This window comes from Equus caballus, chromosome 1 (genome assembly GCF_041296265.1).
Source record: "Equus caballus isolate H_3958 breed thoroughbred chromosome 1, TB-T2T, whole genome shotgun sequence".
NCBI lineage: Eukaryota > Metazoa > Chordata > Mammalia > Perissodactyla > Equidae > Equus > Equus caballus.
In genome coordinates this window covers 148,648,180-148,666,596 of record NC_091684.1, presented here as the reverse complement: position 1 = coordinate 148,666,596, position 18,417 = coordinate 148,648,180, and the positions used below count along the sequence as shown (strand labels likewise).

The window sequence follows — 18,417 nt, the reverse complement described above, 5'->3', positions numbered from 1 at the left end:
AGAGAATTGTGACAACTACCATATACAAAAGAGAAGCTGTACTGTTTTTGCTTAATGCTTGCATCATCACAGTGATACAACACAAATGGTGGTGCAATCTGATGCCAATATCCTAATATTCTAAGTTAATATTTCACCCTTTGTTTTTTTTTCCTAGTGTACTTGAAGGTACTAGAAAACAATGCCCCTAGAAAACTTATCTTCACTAGATAGTGCTATGAAACATGGTCGATGTTTTGGGGAACACTGTCTATAACTAAAGTTAAAGATAAGGTTTGCCAAACAGTTTGACCAGGGTGAACTAGTCTAACCTCAAACAACAGGGTGGGTCAGCATTAAAGAAAAAATAAAAGGTTCTGTGCATTTGGGAACTAAGTGAAAACATCAGTATTGATTATACCAAGGTCAAGGTGAAACTGGCGGCCAAACTTGCTTTAATTATACTCAGCTGTTTGTTGGCAAAAGTAGTTAGATAATGCACTACTAAAACCCACTCTACAGATAACATCTCTGATGCTTGGGTCACCATGGTAACAGGTGGAGTGCTTGAGTTTTTCGGGAACTGAGAGTTGACTCCTTGTCCAGTTCAGGCCAGTTGAGACCACTAACCCATCAACTGGGCCTGTGCAAATTCTGAGCAAGTGACCTTTGTGACGTCAAGGAGCTAAAAACTCCACCCTGAGATCATGGTAATGCCGCCATTTTGTGAACATGCGTCCTACAGGCATGAAGCTTGACTGCACTTGCGCAGATCATCATTTTCCTCACTTCTCCTTACCTCCCATCATCTATTCCCACACCTCAGACTGTCCCACCCCCTTATCCCATAAATATCCCTGAGTCCCCATTTTCCAGGAGGCGGATCTGAGACTGATTCTCCAGCCTCCTTGCTTGGTCGCCTTGTGATTGAATCCTGTCTCATTTGCAAACGCGTCTTCTCTGTGATTGGCATAATCGTGCAGCGGGCAAAACAAACCTGGTTCTGTAACAACTGTCAAACATTCAGACAATTAAATAGTACATTTAATACAAATAAAAATACTTTATAAACACTGTCTTTTATTTTAAACTTCTACCTTCTTAAAAACGAATCAGTAAGTGTCCTGGTAATCATTATACCAACAAATATTTTGTTAGTTATAAGGGCAAGCTGAATTCAGTAACAAAAAAATATAATTATGTATTAATATGAAGAAACAAAGAATTATGTAGATTATTCTTATTTTGATTTACTTACTCAAAAACCATCAAGTCAAACATTTCACTTTCTACAGATTTATATTTTGCCCTCTGCAGAACTAGAGGACTGAAGAGAAAGTGATTCCGGACCATCGGCCATAATATGTACAGATTCCAAACGCCTCCAGTTATTTTTGAAAAACTTAAAACAATACCGAGTACAATACTTAGTTGCTTCTAGTAGTCATTAAGATTTTAGTTCTGTTCCTTGAATTATATTCCGAATCTTCTCAGCATCATTTTGTACAATTTTGTTGGATGGATCAATCTTAAGTGCAGCTTCATAATCCTGTAGGCCTATATTTATACAGCAATGTGATCAGTAAAATAAATACTTTATAAATACTTGTGTTATCTAGACAATATTTTTTAAATATTAAAAAAAACACACACTAGGACCATGGTTCAGGACAAGTACCAGGTTTTAAGTCAGATTCCCATCTTCACACATATGGTAGCTACTCTGAGATTGCAGAAATTTTTCAGTAATTTTGGGAATTATAATGATTTCATTCAGGATTTACTAAGAAGCAGTTACTTTAAGTACAAATAAGCTAACAGCTTAACCTCATTACAGCATGACCAGACTCAAAACTCATATATCAAAAGAACATTTTTATCACCTCAATGAAAAATAAATGGCATCTTATTTAGAAATTCTAGATTAAGAAAAATAATTTTATAGAACTCATAGACTATAGTTTGTGCTTTTTTCCATAGTTATCACATCTACAGAATTCCTTTGAGGAAAACTGGTTAAAAAGGGAAGCACTGTGGACTAGTTGGTAAAAATATATAACTGAATCTAAATCTTTACGGAAAAAAAGCAATAGGAAGAATTTCTCTGGGAATAAGGAAACCTGAGTTCTAAGTGCTATTGATCTGCCATGCCACCTCAGGCAAATCACTTAACTTCTCCAAGCCTCCATTTTCTCATCTTTTTTTTTTTTTTTTTTTTTTGCGGAAGATTAGCCCTGAGCTAAATGCTGCCAATCCTCTTTTTGCTGAGGAAGACTGGCCCTGAGCTAACATCTGTGCCCATCTTCCTCTACTTCATATGTGGGACGCCTACCACAGCATGGCATGCCAAGAGGTGCCATGTCCGCACCCAGGATCCGAACCGGCAAACTCCAGGCCGCCAAAGTGGAATGTGCGCACTTAACCGCTGTGCCATCGGGCTGGGCCCATTTTCTCATCTTTAACATGAAGTGTTCTTCTAGCTCAAAAAAGTCTATGATACTATAATTTCTAAAGAATGCTTTAAAATGTTTCATTCTTGTCTTAATAATTTTTATCCTCATGAAAATGGATAGGATATTAAGAAAAGGAGGGGGCACATAAACCTAATTCGATGCTTTGGTTAGAAGAATCTCCTAAAAGTTACAGAAAGACGTTTACAAAAAAGTCAGAAATAATAAAACTTTACAGGCTAGAGCCCGCTCTCTAGCAAGGCATCCTCAAAGCGTAGGCCTTTATGCCTTGAATGAATGGAAGCTGATGGGCATCTGGGTAGGAAGGTGTGTGAAGAGGAGCGTTGAGGATGTAACTCTGGGTACTACAAAATTCTGCCCTTTTGGGCAACGTGAGTAACTGCAAATAGCCCCTAAATACATTAAAAATGAAAAACAATAAAAATTAAATAAATGCTACGGCTTCTATAAACATGGGGCTGAATTACAAACTTTAGTAGTCTCATGAATATAAGTAATAATCATACATTGTGGTAGATCAGTTATTTCTGAGCTTATGTATGTGTATGTTGTGTATGTGTGTATGACCAAAAAAGCTCATTTAACAATTTCCATTATATCTTAAGTGACTCAATGATATCCTTTATCATAAATCTTTCTATAGAAAACTTGTCTGATACCACAGCATTTTCCTAGTTTTGTTCACCTCTTGTTTTAACTCCCTTCTACAACAATGAATTTTTAAAATATTTCAAAATCACTTTTTGTCAGTTAAGTTGCAAAGAATAAATTAAATCCTATAAATATAAAATAATGGAGTCCTAAAAAAGTCATAATCTTAAATAATCCCAATGACATTTTTTTCAAAGTATAACTTGGAACGTAAAAACATTTCTATCAATTTCTTACCTTCTATATACAATTCTAGTTGACAGAATGCTGTTCCACGTCGTACATGTGCCTTCATTCTTGCGTTAGCATTGTCTGCAACAGGTGGTGTCAATAATTCTAGTGCCTTACAAAAAATAAGAAGAAGAGAAAGACATAACCTCCTAATTTAAACATGAGCAAAAACATGGTAAAAATCTTAATTTTAAAACAAGTCTCAAGCTCTTACACACCTATATTTTTTGGCTTAGTCAGTACAGCAATTTATCAAATACATATATTTATGTTGAACAATTTAAGGAATTGTTCAGTTGTTCCTATACGAGATTCATACCCTGCCCCCCAAAGTTATGATTTGGTTTACCATTTGAAACCTATATATAGCTTTACCTTTACTACCAGGAATAATTAAATAGCATTTGTGGTCTTTTATATACAAATTGGGTGATTCCGTTTATTCATTCATTCAATAAATATTTGTTTGTACACAAAACTGTGCTAGTAAAAGGAAAACTGGATTATAAAAATATTGTCAGATCTTCAGTAGCTTAATGAGATCAAAGTATGAGGACTGGCTGTTTCCTCCATATCCTCAATCTCAAGGAGCCACATAAGAGATTTTGTATGTGATTTTCCTTTAAAACAAGTTATTTTGATACGGAAAAAAGAGAAAAGACTAGACGTTTAAGATAATGACATGATATTAGTAATGGAAATTAGGATATACTAAGTTACTCTTGTAACCACAGGCCCTCCAGGACCAGTTCAACTGACCCCATCTCTTATCAACAGAGGGATTAAGAATTGCCTTTCAGAAAATTTGCAAAGTCATGTAGCCAAGGCATGTGCAGAAGAAGAAATCTTCACTTGAAATGACCGCAGAACCAGATTCTCCTCCCCATGGAACCAAAGGCCTGGGATATGACTGGACCTTAAAGTTGGTCTGTTATCAGAAGCAAGGGATTCGTTATTCAGGAAGATCTCGTGTTAAAATTCCTTCCCCACCTTCCATAAAAGTTTAGAACCTCACCATAAATGTTTCGAATCTTACCATAAATGCTTGCAGCCCACCAATCAAAACCTGTCCCACCAGCGTCTCCATGTGCCAACCTGTTCTCCCTAACTTCCTTTTTTTTTGAGGAAGATTAGCCCTGAGCTAACTACTGCCAATCCTCCTCTTTTGCTGAGGAAGACCGGCCCTGAGCTAACATCCACGCCCATCTTCCTCTACTTCATATGTGGGACGCCTACCACACCATGGCATGCCAAGCGGTGCCATGTCCGCACCCGGGATCCGAACCAGCGAAGCCCGGACCACCGAAATGGAACGTGCGCACTTAACCGCTGTACCACCAGGCCGGCCCCCGTCCCTAACTTCTTAAATTTTGCCCCAAATCCTGAATTGGAGAGACAGATCTGAGGGCACACAGCCCCGTCTCTCTGCAAATCAATCTTTCAGAATAAAGCTGATTTCTTTCCCAAAGGCTGATGCCATAATTAATTGGCTTGTTTACGCATATTGGGCAAGAGAACCCCAATTTTGTGCGGTAATGGGAAAAGGATTATGGATACATCCTTTAACTGTGCAAGTAGCAGTGGGACCAAGTGTTCCTCCTTCTACCTTGCCTTAAGTCTGCAAAACTTTAATAAGAAAAAGGGTGAGTATAAACTGACAATCGGGGCTGGCCTGGTGGTGCAGTAGTTAAGTGCACACGTTATGCTTCGGCGGCCCATGGTTCACCAGTTTGGATCCAGGGTGCAGACATGGCACTGCTTGCCAAGCCATGCTGTGGCAGGTGTCCCACATATAAAGTGGAGGAAGATGGGCACAGATGTTAGCTCAGGGCTAGGTTCCTCACCAAAAAGAGGAGGATTGGTGGCAGATGTTAGCTCAGGGCTAATCTTCCTCAAAAAAATAAATAAATAAAATAAATAAATAAAAATAAACTGACAACCACTTACTAATTTCCTTATAACTTCAACTGATACACCAAGGCAGTACAGTAGCAATTGATAGGGGATTTCTCATCTAACTTGCAGTCTCAAGAAACACCAGTTCCTTGTCCATTCAAAAAAAATCTTTTTTTTGGGTAAAAAGATGTAATTGCAAGACGATTCTTAAAATACTTGTATCTCAATTATTTAAATTTAACAGACAAAAGGCATCATTTAAACCAATAAATAGGAGGATAACAATGTTAAAGCACCATATATAAATAAGTAGATACACATACCTTAGAAGAATCTTCGATGGCCTTATGTAAGTTTTTTAGTTTTAGGTGGCAAGCAGCCCGATTCAGGTATAATACTGGAATCTTATTATTTAGTCTGATAGCTAAGTTGTATGCATTAATAGCTGCCAAATAGTTTTCGGTTGCAAATAATTTGCTAATGAGACAAAAACAGAAAAGAAAAACAATATAACATTGAAGCAGAAACACAATATTAATATCTAATTATATTTGGCAGAGGGGATGGCTTACCTCCTTTTCTGTTCCCTGTACCATGGACATCATCAGCTGCACTAGACTCCGCCCCTCCTCCACATACATCAGCATGTAAGCTGAAGGCGACTGACCTCTCCCCTGCCTCCAACGGTAGCCATCAGTGGTTCAAGCCAGGAGGCATATTTCCATCCTCCGTGCTACAATGACTGACTCAGGGATGGGTTTATGACCTAAACTGGTCTACTCAGAATGAAGCCTGTGACTGTTTCCAAAGCTGGAGGATGAAAAATTGGGGACACTCCCTTTGCTGGATACAAATGACAAAAGCACACAGCCCAAATTGTTGCTGACCATTTTTAACACGATAGGAAGAACTAGCATTAGAATAAAGCTGATACGAAATTACGAAAAGAACAAAAAGGCAGAAGGAAACTGAGCTCTTGGTGATATAGTTAAGCTGCTGGATCAAGCTTTATCTGAAATGCAATACACCTTTATCTTTTTAGTTATATAAGGCAATAAATTCCTTTTAACATAAAGCCAATTTACACTGAGTTTTTTTCTAACTTGCAGAGAAAAGCATCCTAATAGATACACTCTTTCAGTTCAAATCTTCCAAAATTCTCTTCAAATAAAGAGTTGTACGTAATTAAAGGATTTATTTAAAATGTAAAGTTTCTTTCTTTATGCATAATTCCCAGAACTTAAAAAAAATGATAAACATAAGGGAAATAGAAAATACTTTGACAAATATAAAAGTGTGATATAAATAACACTTTGTCTTCATTTCCAGTCGATTGTACTGCATACTTTACAGTTCTAGAAAATTAAACATGATGACACCAAAAGTAGACTCATGCAAGCAGCCAGTAAATCATGAGTGAAAGGGAAAATGACACCACCGTGACATCTGACCTAGGCCTGACTCACATGTAAAATAACTTGCACAAACTAGAAAAGCTAATTCTGTGGGAACAGTTCACGTTTCTGAAATGCCTCCTAGCAGCTAGGATGTTTCTGACCGCAAGTAAGAGAACCCCAACTCAAACTGGCTTAAACAAGCAAGGAAATAAAGTATCTCACATTAAAGTCCAGAGGGAAAGGCTCCACTATACCATGCCCAACACAATCAGTTCAAGGATGTTATTAAGGCCTCAAGTTTCTTCCATTTCTTCTTTCTACTGTACTCAGCGGCTACCTCATTCTAGGGCTAGTTTTCCTCATGGGTGTAAGATGGCTGCAGAGTTTAAGGGGCCACATTCAGGCACAATATTCCTAAGAAGAAAATGGGATACTATCTTCTGGTATATGCTCCTTAAGAGCAAGAAAACCTTTCCCAGAAACCTCCCACTTCACTCCTTTCCCATCTCATTGACCAAAAGTACTACTCTCAAAAAATTTTTTTGCCTTAGAAAATCCACCAGTCTCTCTCTCTTCCTTAATCTCTCTCCGAGACCCTCTTTCTCTCTCCACTTTTACTCCTCAGTACTGTATATTGCTGTTTGGGATTTTTTTTTCTTTAAAGATTGGCACCTGAGCTAACAACTGTTGCCACTCTTTTTTCTCCTTCTTCTTCTTCTTCTCCCCAAAGCCCCCCAGTACATAGTAGTATATTCTAGTTGTGAGTGCCTCTGGTTTGGCCAGCCCCAATGTAACAGTTTTATCAGAAAAATTCTCCCAGACTCTAAGGGAAGAAGAGCTTATAATGAGCAGTACTAAAAGAACCATTGTAGGGGCCGGCATGGTGGCGCAGCGGTTAAGTTCACACATTCCACTTCGGTGGCCCTGGGTTCGCTGGTTTGGATGCTGGGTGCGGACATGGCACTGCTTGGCACGCCAGGCTGTGGTAGGTGTCCTACATATAAAGTAGAGGAAGATGGGCACGGATGTTAGCTCAGGGCCAGTCTTCCTCAGCAAAAAGAGGAACATTGGTGACAGATATTGGCTCAGGACTAATCTTCCTCAAAAAAAAAAAAAAAAAAAAAACCACTGTAGGAGGCATAATAGCAAAAAATATGAAGTAGTAAACTTTTTAAATGATATTTATATACATAATAAAATATAAATCCAAAGGAACATTACATTCTTTAAAGTTCAGTACCCTATAAACATCCAAAAAGTTGCTTTATAACTTTCAGTATGGTGCTGAACTCAGAAATAGCTGAATTTCAAAAGGAAAGGGAAAAAATGAAACCTCTGTCTAAAGGGCAGTAGACTTTGAACACCAAATTTAAACAGAGCAGCTAACAGCCATTAAGTCTATCCTGATGCTCCAAATAAGGCAATGCCAGTGAAAAGAATTATGCAAAAATACTCATTCATCCAACACATGCTGAGTGCTTAATGTAGTGAGTGTATAGCGAGAACAAAAGAGACATGGACAATCGTAAACACTCCTGTGAATTTTATGATAACCGATTGGCTTGCCTTTAAGAAAGAAACATTCTTAAACATTCTTTCCATTTGGCAATGGCCAAAAGGGCCAAACATTCTGTACAAGAGTTGAGTGGGGGAGAAACAACAAGAGGCAGGAGTGACAAGAAAGAAGCAATGTGGAGAGAAGTGAAGAAAGGAGCAGAAAAGAGTTATGAGAAATCAGAAGCAGTGGGGCTCAGAAACAGCAACGGGGGTAGAGAGCAACACATATTCCAACAGGAGACAGAACAGTTCTGTTCTGTGGGCAATAGGAACTGTAACAGCCACCTGTCCCTCAAAGAACTTTGAAAGTCCTTGTCTCTTTCAGCATCTTGTGTAGACAGAAAACATTGTACGGGCTTCTAAAGGTAAATATCAGTGTGCCTTGGTAAAGGCACGTCAACCAGCAAAATTTGGCACCCAGGACGGAAGAAGGAAAAGAATATTGCACACTAAATAAAATGACAAGCTAGGCCATAATAGGTACTGTAACAGAATATTATGGGCTATAAAATGCACACAAACAAGCAACTGAACAAAATTATCATTACATTAAAGAAGTCATCTTAGAATACGGATTCTAAACTTCCTGAAGTTAGGCAAAAAGCATCAGCATATGAAAACAGTCCTACCTCCATAAACAGAGTTCTAAAAAATGCAGCAGAGCAGGGCAGATTTGGCGGATCTGTTCTGAAAGTAAGTAAGTACGAAGGGCTGTTGGGAGACAATGCTCCATGAGTCTCTTATTTTCTTGCATGTCTTATGTCAGATGCACTGACAGCTTTTGTAGGACTCTCTTTTCAAAGATGTCTGTATAGCACACAACTTTGGAAGATAGAGATAGTGTCTGCCTCTTGGGCAAAGACCAGATTTGTTTGCCACTCAGTGTAATAAAGATAACATCTCCTTGCAAGGCAAAGGTTAGACAGGTTTGCTTATAATCCTTTCATAAAAACTCTGTTCCGTAAACATGGCCTTCTCAGCCGTGGTACAAACCTGCTGTGTGTAGGGTATCCACCTGAGTCTGCCTCTGCATTGGCCCCATGGGACTTGAAGGGCAAAGGGAACGAACATGAAGCTCAAGCTGCCTGTCCTTTGTCTCTGACCCATGGGTCTCCTTTCTTCTGCTAGCATGTATGAAACTGTGGTGGGCTAACCCTTCACAGTTTCTGCCAGGGAATGGACCGAAACCAAAGTATTAGAAGAAATTCAATTTGGCAAGGAGAACTGTGTGCTATGTTGGGAGAAGATGGTAACAGGTGGTCAATAATCAGCATCAAAAACTCCAACATGACGCTCTCTGCCCCTCCTCGTTCGACAGACAGCCGCTTCCCTTCCGCACTGCTAGCCGCGTGCCCGCGACGCGATGGTGAATGTCGGAGTAAACGGATTTGGCTGTATTGGGCGCCTGGTCACCAGGGCTGCTTTTAACTCTGGCAAAGTGGATATTGTCGCCATCAATGACCCCTTCATTGACCTCAACTACATGGTCTACATGTTTCAGTATGATTCCACCCATGGCAAGTTCCATGGCACAGTCAAGGCCGAGCACGGGAAGCTTGTCATCAATGGAAAGGCCATCACCATCTTCCAGGAGCGAGATCCCGCCAACATCAAATGGGGCGATGCTGGTGCTGAATATGTTGTGGAGTCCACTGGTGTCTTCACTACCTTGGAGAAGGCTGGGGCTCACTTGAAGGGTGGAGCCAAAAGGGTCATCATCTCTGCTCCTTCTGCTGATGCCCCAATGTTTGTGATGGGCGTGAAACACGAGAAGTATGACAATTCCCTGAAGATTGTCAGCAATGCCTCCTGCATCACCAATTGCTTGGCCCCCCTGGCCAAGGTCATCCATGACCACTTTGGCATCGTGGAGGGACTCATGACCACAGTGCATGCCATCACTGCCACCCAGAAGACCGTGGATGGCCCCTCTGGGAAGCTGTGGCACGATGGCCGAGGGGCTGCCCAGAACATCATCCCTGCTTCTACTGGTGCTGCCAAGGCTGTGGGCAAGGTCATCCCTGAGCTGAATGGGAAGCTCACTGGCATGGCCTTCCGTGTCCCCACCCCTAATGTGTCAGTCATGGATCTGACCTGCCGCCTGGAGAAAGCTGCCAAATACGATGAGATCAAGAAGGTGGTGAAGCAGGCATCGGAGGGCCCCCTCAAGGGCATCCTGGGCTGAGGACCAGGTTGTCTCCTGCGATTTTAACAGTGACACCCACTCTTCCACCTTTGATGCTGGGGCTGGCATTGCCCTCAACGACCACTTTGTCAAGCTCATTTCCTGATATGACAATGAATTTGGCTACAGCAATAGGGTGGTGGACCTCATGGCCCACATGGCCTCCAAGGAGTAAGAGCCCCCTGGACCACCAATCACCCAGCAAGAGAAGGAGAAAGGGCCTCAGCTGCTGGGAATACTTGCCCCAACTTGACCCCCTAACATATTGAGAGTCTCCTGACCTCCACAGTTTCCATCTCAGACCCCCTGAAGAAGGGGAGGGGCTTGGGGAGCCCTACCTTGTCATGTACCATCAATAAAGTACACTGTACCCAGCCAAAAAAGAAAACTCCAACATGAAGTAAAAGAACATCCAGACAGGCAGAATCCAGCTACAGAAAATTCAGAAACAACAAGCATACAGAAATTCAGACTGGCAGAAGCTGGTACTCGGTTAGTCTATAAGCAAACAGCAGGCTCCCACATACAAAGCTGGAGTTCAGAAGCAGAAATAACTTGGGGGGCAAGAGAAAAAGCAAAAGCAAAGCACATCCTCAATCTTAAAAAGACTGGAGTATTAGGCAGGCTACAAAATCTGACACTTAGGCCAAGAGAATAAAAAGGAAATTCAGGGGCCAGCCCGGTAGCGCAGCAGTTAAGTGCACACATTCCGCTTCGACAGACCGGGGTTCGCCAGTTCAGATCCCGGGTGTGGACATGGCACCGCGTGGCAAGCCATGCTGTGGTAGGCTTCCTACATATAAAGCAGAGGAAGATGGGCACGGATGTTAGCTCAGGGCCAGTCTTCCTCAGCAAAAAGAGGAGGATTAGCAGCAGATGTTAGCTCAGGGCTGATCTTCCTCAAAAGAAAAGGAAATTCAGACACTAGAACTCGGGTAGGCGATTTTATGTAAGAACGGTGATACAATGCTGGATGCAAAACTGTAGAATTATATATCCTCGATTCCCTCCTATCTAACATTAGAATCTGCTGTGGAGAGTGACATATGCAGACAGAATTCAAGTGGTCCTAGTGTGGGGAAAGAAGGGATTTTAAGTCTGGGATTAAGACAAGGTCCAACAAAACTTATGTTAAAAATCAAGCACAGAGTAACGTCAGTGGGACAGAACAATGGTCTATCTGCCTTACGTGATTACAAGCGTCTTCTGGAAGGGTAGCTATTAAAGCTATTTACAGATTCTGAGTCATGTAAGGCTGTTAAATAACACCATACCTTGCATGTATCTAAATTATAGCCTCCAAACTCTGTTTCATGTGAGATGTTCTCAGTAAAAAGTTATCTGGCACAATGTTAATTGGAAAAGGTAAAATTCTTTGATTAGCAAATAAAATTAACCATGCTTATGTATTTTCCTGAAAGGTAGATTTGGCATTTAAAACTAAGACACAGCAGGAGGCGGTTGGTAATGAAAAATGAAAACATTCTGTGGCTTTTTCTCAGAGTCTGTTTTTGAATAGATATAATCCCTGAAACATTTTCTCAAGCTATTGCTCTTTTGAAAGGCATGCCTACCTCTACCCTTTTGTGAAACAAGTGTCTCATAGGTTTAAACACAATAAGGACAGCTGGACTCTTTTTGCCTGTGTACATATAGAAGGCTACCATGAAACAAAGCCTCTGGAGATGAAAGTATTTCATCCTTGGGCTTAAATTCAACACCTTGCTTCTGAACCGGTTCTATTAGGTCAGTTTCTGTCTTTTGTACTGCACTACATTGCTGAAGAGGACAGAGTTCTCTCTAACAAGTCTTACCTTTCCTTTTATCTGTCTGTACTTGGCACTATGATTAACTCTACTTTGCTCTGTTTCTCTGGGTGTCATTAGTTACTAAGTTTTCTTCCATCTCCCCTCATTTTTAACTCTCTTCTTCTTCTCTTGCTTTTACTACCTAATTGGAGGCAGTAAGGCAAAATGGTACAAAAACAACAGAGACTAAAGTAATTTCAATCTACCAGTCACACCTGACAGCTGCAAAGTACACTTTTGCACTAGGTTGCTGCCAATTCATTGCTTTTGCCAGCAATGAATAGACAGGAATATATCAATTATATGTGTATTTATATACATATAATATACACACATATTATACACAGATAACATATACATATATAGACATATTTATACCCATATAATTGATATATCCTATGTATATATATATACACTTTATATAAATACTAGTCTTCTGCTGTACTTGTCAGTCAAAACTTCAACCCTTGTTCAATGCCCTTTCCAGTCTTAAATCCAATCATGTCATTAGTATATCGGAAATAAGACCAGACCAAACACTGCATAGGACCTTTAGCCAGTCCCAGCACCATAACACCTTGTGCCAAAGGACTTTCTAACCACGCCCATCAACCCTGTTATCTTTGGGCACTGATCAAAAAGCACGCATCTCCCTTGTGCTCATATTAAAGTCCCTATTTGCCACCCTTTCCTACTCTCACCTGCCTCTACTCCTTTGCACTGGCTTTACTCCTGGTGCCACCATAGCATGGCTTGATGAGTGGTGTGTAGGTCCACTCCCAGGATCTGAACCCACGAACCCTGGGCCACTGACGTGGAATGCGTAAACTTAACCACTACACCACTGGGCCAGCCCCTGGCTTTTTTTAAAGCATTCTTCTTTTATTTAGTGAGGGTTTTTTTTTTCAGATTGGCTCTGAAATAACACCTGTTGCCAATCATCTTTTTTATTTTTTCTTCTTCTCCCCAAAGCCCTCCAGTACAAAGTTGTATATTCAAGTTGTAGGTCCTTCTGGTTGTGGCATGTGGGATGCTGCCTCAGCATGGCTTGAGGCGCTGTGCTAGGTCCACGCCCAGGATCCGAACTGGTGAAACCCCAGGCCGCTGAAGCAGAGTGCACGAACTTAACCATTCGGCCATGGGGCCAGCCTCTCAGTGAGGGTTTGGAAACCTGGTTCCCAGCACCTGTCTCCATCCCAACTTCTGCCATAATTCCAGAAGATTCTAAGTTTTAGGTATATGACCCATTTATCAATTTAGCCTTGAAATACCTGCAACTCCTTAATTCAAATCACCTCCTCCTCAACTCTACTTTTACTACCACTTCCAGGGACACATCTTGGACATCCCCTGAACTGCACTACCTCAGAAATAGCAAACTCTGGAATCCCAGCCACTGACCACTGGCAGCTACTATTCTGCCAACTTTCCTTTTATACTCAAACTTCAACCTTGCAATGCCCTCTAATTTCTTTTTTTTTTTTTTTTAGGAAGATTAGCCCTGAGCTAACTACTTCCAATCCTCCTCTTTTTGCTGAGGAAGACTGGCCCTGAGCTAACATCCATTCCCATCTTCCTCTATTTTATAGGTGGGACGCCTACCACAGCATGGCTTTTTGCCAAGCAGTGCCATGTCCAAATCTGGGATCCAAACCAGCGAACCCTGGGCCACCGAGAAGTGGAACGTGCACACTTAATGGCTGTGCCACCAGGCAGGCCCCACCCTCTAATTTCTTAATTGCTCCATTTTCTCTTAGTCCACTGGGCCCCTCAGGCATCTCTTCCTTTCTAACCCAGCGCAGACTTCACAGCTAAATATCTGAGCTGTCTTTCCACAAGTTTTCCACTACTAGTCTTTTGCTGTATTGTCAGTCAAAACCCCAACCCTGGCTCAATGATCTACTCTTAAATCCAAAAGACTAAACACTACAGGAGAGAAATCACACAGCTGCACTGACTGGCATCTCTAAGAATTCATTTTCTCTAACCTAGCAGAGTTCTCAACATCACCCAATAAGCAATATTCCTTGTTAAAAACTTACCTAGATTCACACTTATCTTCACTTTCTTTCCTCCAATCTCAGAAAATAAAGTATCTCTATCTATTTCAAGTCAATCTGTCAACATTTTCTAGAGCAAAGTTACCATTCCAACAGAACAGTCCTTGCAGTCATGCACACTTCGCACTCTCGGGCTGCAAGGAGGAGGAACTCACAGCCACACCACTTAGGCTGCCTGCACTAAGGCTAATCAATCGGAACAAAAGGACAGGAAGAGGATTTTACTTATCTGTGACAGGTGGACAGGAGTGGTTGGAACACAAACTTTGAAATCATATTCACCAGGGATTGAATCCTAGTTCTACTTATTAACTACCACCCTAGCCAACATTCTCAACCTCTCCAGCCCTGTTTCCACATTTGTAAAATGGGGATAAAGATAATATCCAACTAAGATTTTTACAGGAATTAAACAAGCATTTTGTGTAAAGCTAGTTTCTCAATAAATATTTGTTAAATGAGTGCAAAAGCAGTAGGTCCTACCCAACTATACTTGTGAGGATTTAATGAGAGAGTGTATGTGAAAGCTCTTGTAAACCACCACAGGCTATGAACATATTAACTGTGATTATGACAATAGCAGCTTAAAGACAAGCAAATGCAATTAAAGAAATGATTTAGAGTAGATACAATTGCGGGGCAGGGCAGGCAGGTAGACTGGGTGAAAACCAAGGGGGACTTTCATTTGATATGGACTGTGTAAATTTTTTTCAAAAGAAATATTTTCATTATAAAATTTTAAAATGAATGCAACTTTTTACAAGAGAAAAACAAAACAAATTCAAGATAATCCATCCAGCATTGGCCTTGACCCAGTTTTCTCACTCTCCTTACAGACACTTCAATCATTTCTTCTGTCTTGTCTCCTAATCTATTCAAACCTTATCTATTACTAAAGAAGGACAAAATAAAACAAAAACTCTTTCCTTATAGTTTCTATTCCACTGGCTTCTGATAGCATTTTTGTGTAATCCTTTCTTTTCTCAGACCTTCAAATGTTGGTAGGTGACAGAGTTTTATCCTCAGGCCACTAGTTTCCTAATCTACACACTCTTTTTGGATATCTCACCTACTCTTATGAATTATACTACTACATAAATGCTGATAACCTCTAAATCTATATCTAGAGTGCTGGTTTCTCCCCTGAGTTTCAAACTTGCTGGACACTGTCATCCAGACTGACCCAGAGACATCTCAAGCTCAACATATTCAAAACTGAACTTATCTGAATTCTCTCCTAACTGGCCCCTCTTCTAGTATTTTCTAATTCAGTTGGCATCATGCAATCACTCACTCAAACTAGAAACTCAGAAGTCATCCACAACTACTCTTTCTCTCTCACTTCCTGACAATCCATCAAAAAGTTCTGCCTATTTTACCTCCTAAATATTTCTCAGATTGCCCTCCCTTCCACCCCTACAACAATGCCATAGTTCAAGGCCTTTGCCTTGGTTTCTGCAACACATTTTTTTCCCCACCACACAGAAAAAAATCTAGGAATCTTGACCAAGTACAATAGGCATCTGCCTATTTTTATAGGTTTATTTGTCATTATTCCTAGCCTCAAACTTTATGTTTTAGAAAAAAATAAACTATCCATAGTTCCTGACCCATACACCACAGCATTTCTTGTCTCTGAGCTTTTGCTCATACTGTCTCCTCTGCCTGAATGAATGTCTTTCTCTCCTTTCCCCTTGAAACTCCTACTTATCATTAAGAGGAGCTCAGGTGCTACATTCTCTAGGAAAATTTTCCTGAGCCTACCTTCCTCCCTTAAATGTTAGGTGCTCCTCTTCTCTACTCTCATTTCATCTCGTTCTTTTCTATGTATTGTACTTCCCACGCAATGTTATAAGTACCTGTGTATGTCTCTCTCCTCCACTGATCTCTGTAGCTCAGAGCCTAGCCTACAGTCTGGCAAACACTAAGCAATCAATAGATGTTTATTTAACGGTTCAATAAATGGAGAGGGAGGGAGGGAGTGAAGGGGAGAAATAGGAGGAAGGATCATGTTGGGGTTTACTGTTGGGAGTAAGAGGAAGCAACCCGTTAACCCCAGGACTCCAGCTCAACTCCACAAATCAATCTCTGGTATTGTAACATACAGGAGAAAAGACCAAGAAAGACAGAGCAAAGATGAGGAATAAAAATAGAGACATTGTGGTAGACAGATAATGCTCCCCCTCAAAAGATGTGCTCATCCCCAGGACCTGTGAATATGTTAAGTAACATGGCAGAAAGGACCTTGCAGATGAGATTAAGTTAAGGATCTTGAAATAGGAGATTATCCTGGATTATGCAAGTGGGACTAATATAAACACAAGAGTCCCTATAAAAGAAAGAGGGAGGCAGGAGAATCAGAGTCAGAAAAGGAGATGTGACAAAGCAAAGTCAGAATGATGCAATTGCAGGCTGGGGCTATATCAAGGAATATGGGCAGCCTCCATGCTGGAAAATGCAAGGAAATGGGTTCTCTCCTAGAGCCTCCAGAAGGATTGCAATTGATACCTTGATTGTAGCCCAGTGAAACCCATTTTGGACTTCTGACCTCCAGAACTGTAAGATAATAAATTTGTATGGTTTTAAGCCACTAAGTTTGTGACAGTTTGTTATGGTAGCAATAAGAAAATAATACAAAAGTATATATAATGAGATACAATTGATGCGGGATCGGTGAGCCGAGGAGTCGAAAGAAAGATTTCTTAGACTCTCAAGATCTGGCAGTAGTGCTCTTTTATTCAGAAAATAGTGTGGAATAGCATGGGGACAGGACCCATGGGCAGTCAGAGCTTCTGCTGCCGCCGCTTCTGCTGCCCCCGCTGGCATGGGGACAGAGCCCATGGGCAGGCAGAGCTGCTGCTGCTGCCCCCGCTGGCATGGGGACAGAGCCCATGGGCAGGCAGAGCTGCTGCTGCTGCCCCCGCTGGCATGGGGACAGGACCCATGGGCAGGCAGAGCTGGTGCGTGGGGACAGGACCCACGGGCAGTCAGAGCTCCTGCTGCTGCCCCGAGTTGAGGGTTAGGGCTAATTTTATAAGGCATAGGTATATGATTCATCTCTTTACAAGACAAAGGAAAGAACATGAAAAAAAAGTTAAAATGGTATCAGTGCGGGTGGGGTCTGGTCATTGGGTGATCCCATGACTTTTAGACAAGAATCAAATCGGATTAAGTAAAGGTTAGAAAAGTTAGACACCACCACCCTAAACCAGTTACATGAGATTCCCAGACAGCAACCAACTTAAGTTCTTGCCTCTGGCATTGACCAAGAGCCTCTAGAGATAAGACCATCCCCCCCTCTTCCTGGCACAGAGAGGGAGGCATCTTCACAGATAGAGGTTTCCCTTAGAAATGTAAATGTTTCCCAACAAAGGGGCAAACAAATTCCACTCCTTGGAGCCTGAATCTCATCTGTAGTTTTAAAACTAACCAGCCTAAAAATCCTCATCATAAGCCATTTTAAAATTAAGCAGCCTAAAAATCCTCATCACAATAAATATCTACAGTTGCCTCAAAATAACTCAAATTGCCATCCAGAACGTACCAGAATTCACATATAACGAAAAAGATTGCCTAAATGTAAAATAATAATTTATAAAATCATTTGGTACTCTTAAAAATGGATATAAATAATCAAAGAAGCTCTAGTTTTTAAGAAACATGTTTTTAAGGGAGGTATTAGGAATGACATGTTAAATATAAGGGATTTTAATAAGCAATCCAAAAGATGTGATTTTTTCACTTCTATGACACTTAAATACAAAAACAGATTTAAAAAAGATCCTTACTTAATTGTTATAAGATCTGACTTTTTTAATATGGATTTACTTACTTTCAAATTTACGAATTTGCTTACTTGCATTGTCTCTCCCCAAAACCACTCATACAAACACATATATCAAGGTATCTAGAAAATATGATAAGTACTAATGTCTACATAAATTTACTATAAATCTCATGGCCAGAGTTCAAATAACTTACTTCCCTTTGTCCTTCAACCATTCTGGGTTCTTTTCTTCTTCTTTTAAATCATAAAGTTCAGGAATATCCGTATTCATTGCTCTTCGTGCCTCTGCTTGTTTGTGCAGCCACTGAAATGAAAATGAAGTCTAATGAAGGACACAAAGGTCTTATTTTTATTAACAGCTACTTTTAGATTTTCCACCTTCCTACATAAGATGG

General features: G+C 40.7%; 1 protein-coding gene and 1 pseudogene across 2 annotated transcripts in view; one reads left to right on the top strand and one right to left on the bottom strand.

The window, feature by feature from the left end:
• Positions 1-1,039: 1,039 nt before the first annotated feature.
• The window catches only part of DNAAF4 (dynein axonemal assembly factor 4), a 66,519-nt gene continuing 49,141 nt past the window's right edge, over positions 1,040-18,417 (bottom strand). Inside the window, exons 6-9 of one of the 2 annotated variants that reach the window (XM_014734035.3) lie at positions 18,217-18,326; positions 5,552-5,705; positions 3,339-3,444; positions 1,040-1,536 (exon numbers count right to left, since the gene is read on the bottom strand). In XM_014734035.3, the coding sequence (XP_014589521.1) occupies positions 1,427-1,536; positions 3,339-3,444; positions 5,552-5,705; positions 18,217-18,326 (480 nt within the window). In that variant the 3' untranslated portion in view covers positions 1,040-1,426. The remainder of the gene's footprint in view (positions 1,537-3,338; positions 3,445-5,551; positions 5,706-18,216; positions 18,327-18,417) is intronic. The other variant, XM_014734036.3, reaches the window with a different exon arrangement.
• Positions 9,481-10,755, top strand: LOC102147826 (glyceraldehyde-3-phosphate dehydrogenase pseudogene; annotated as a pseudogene).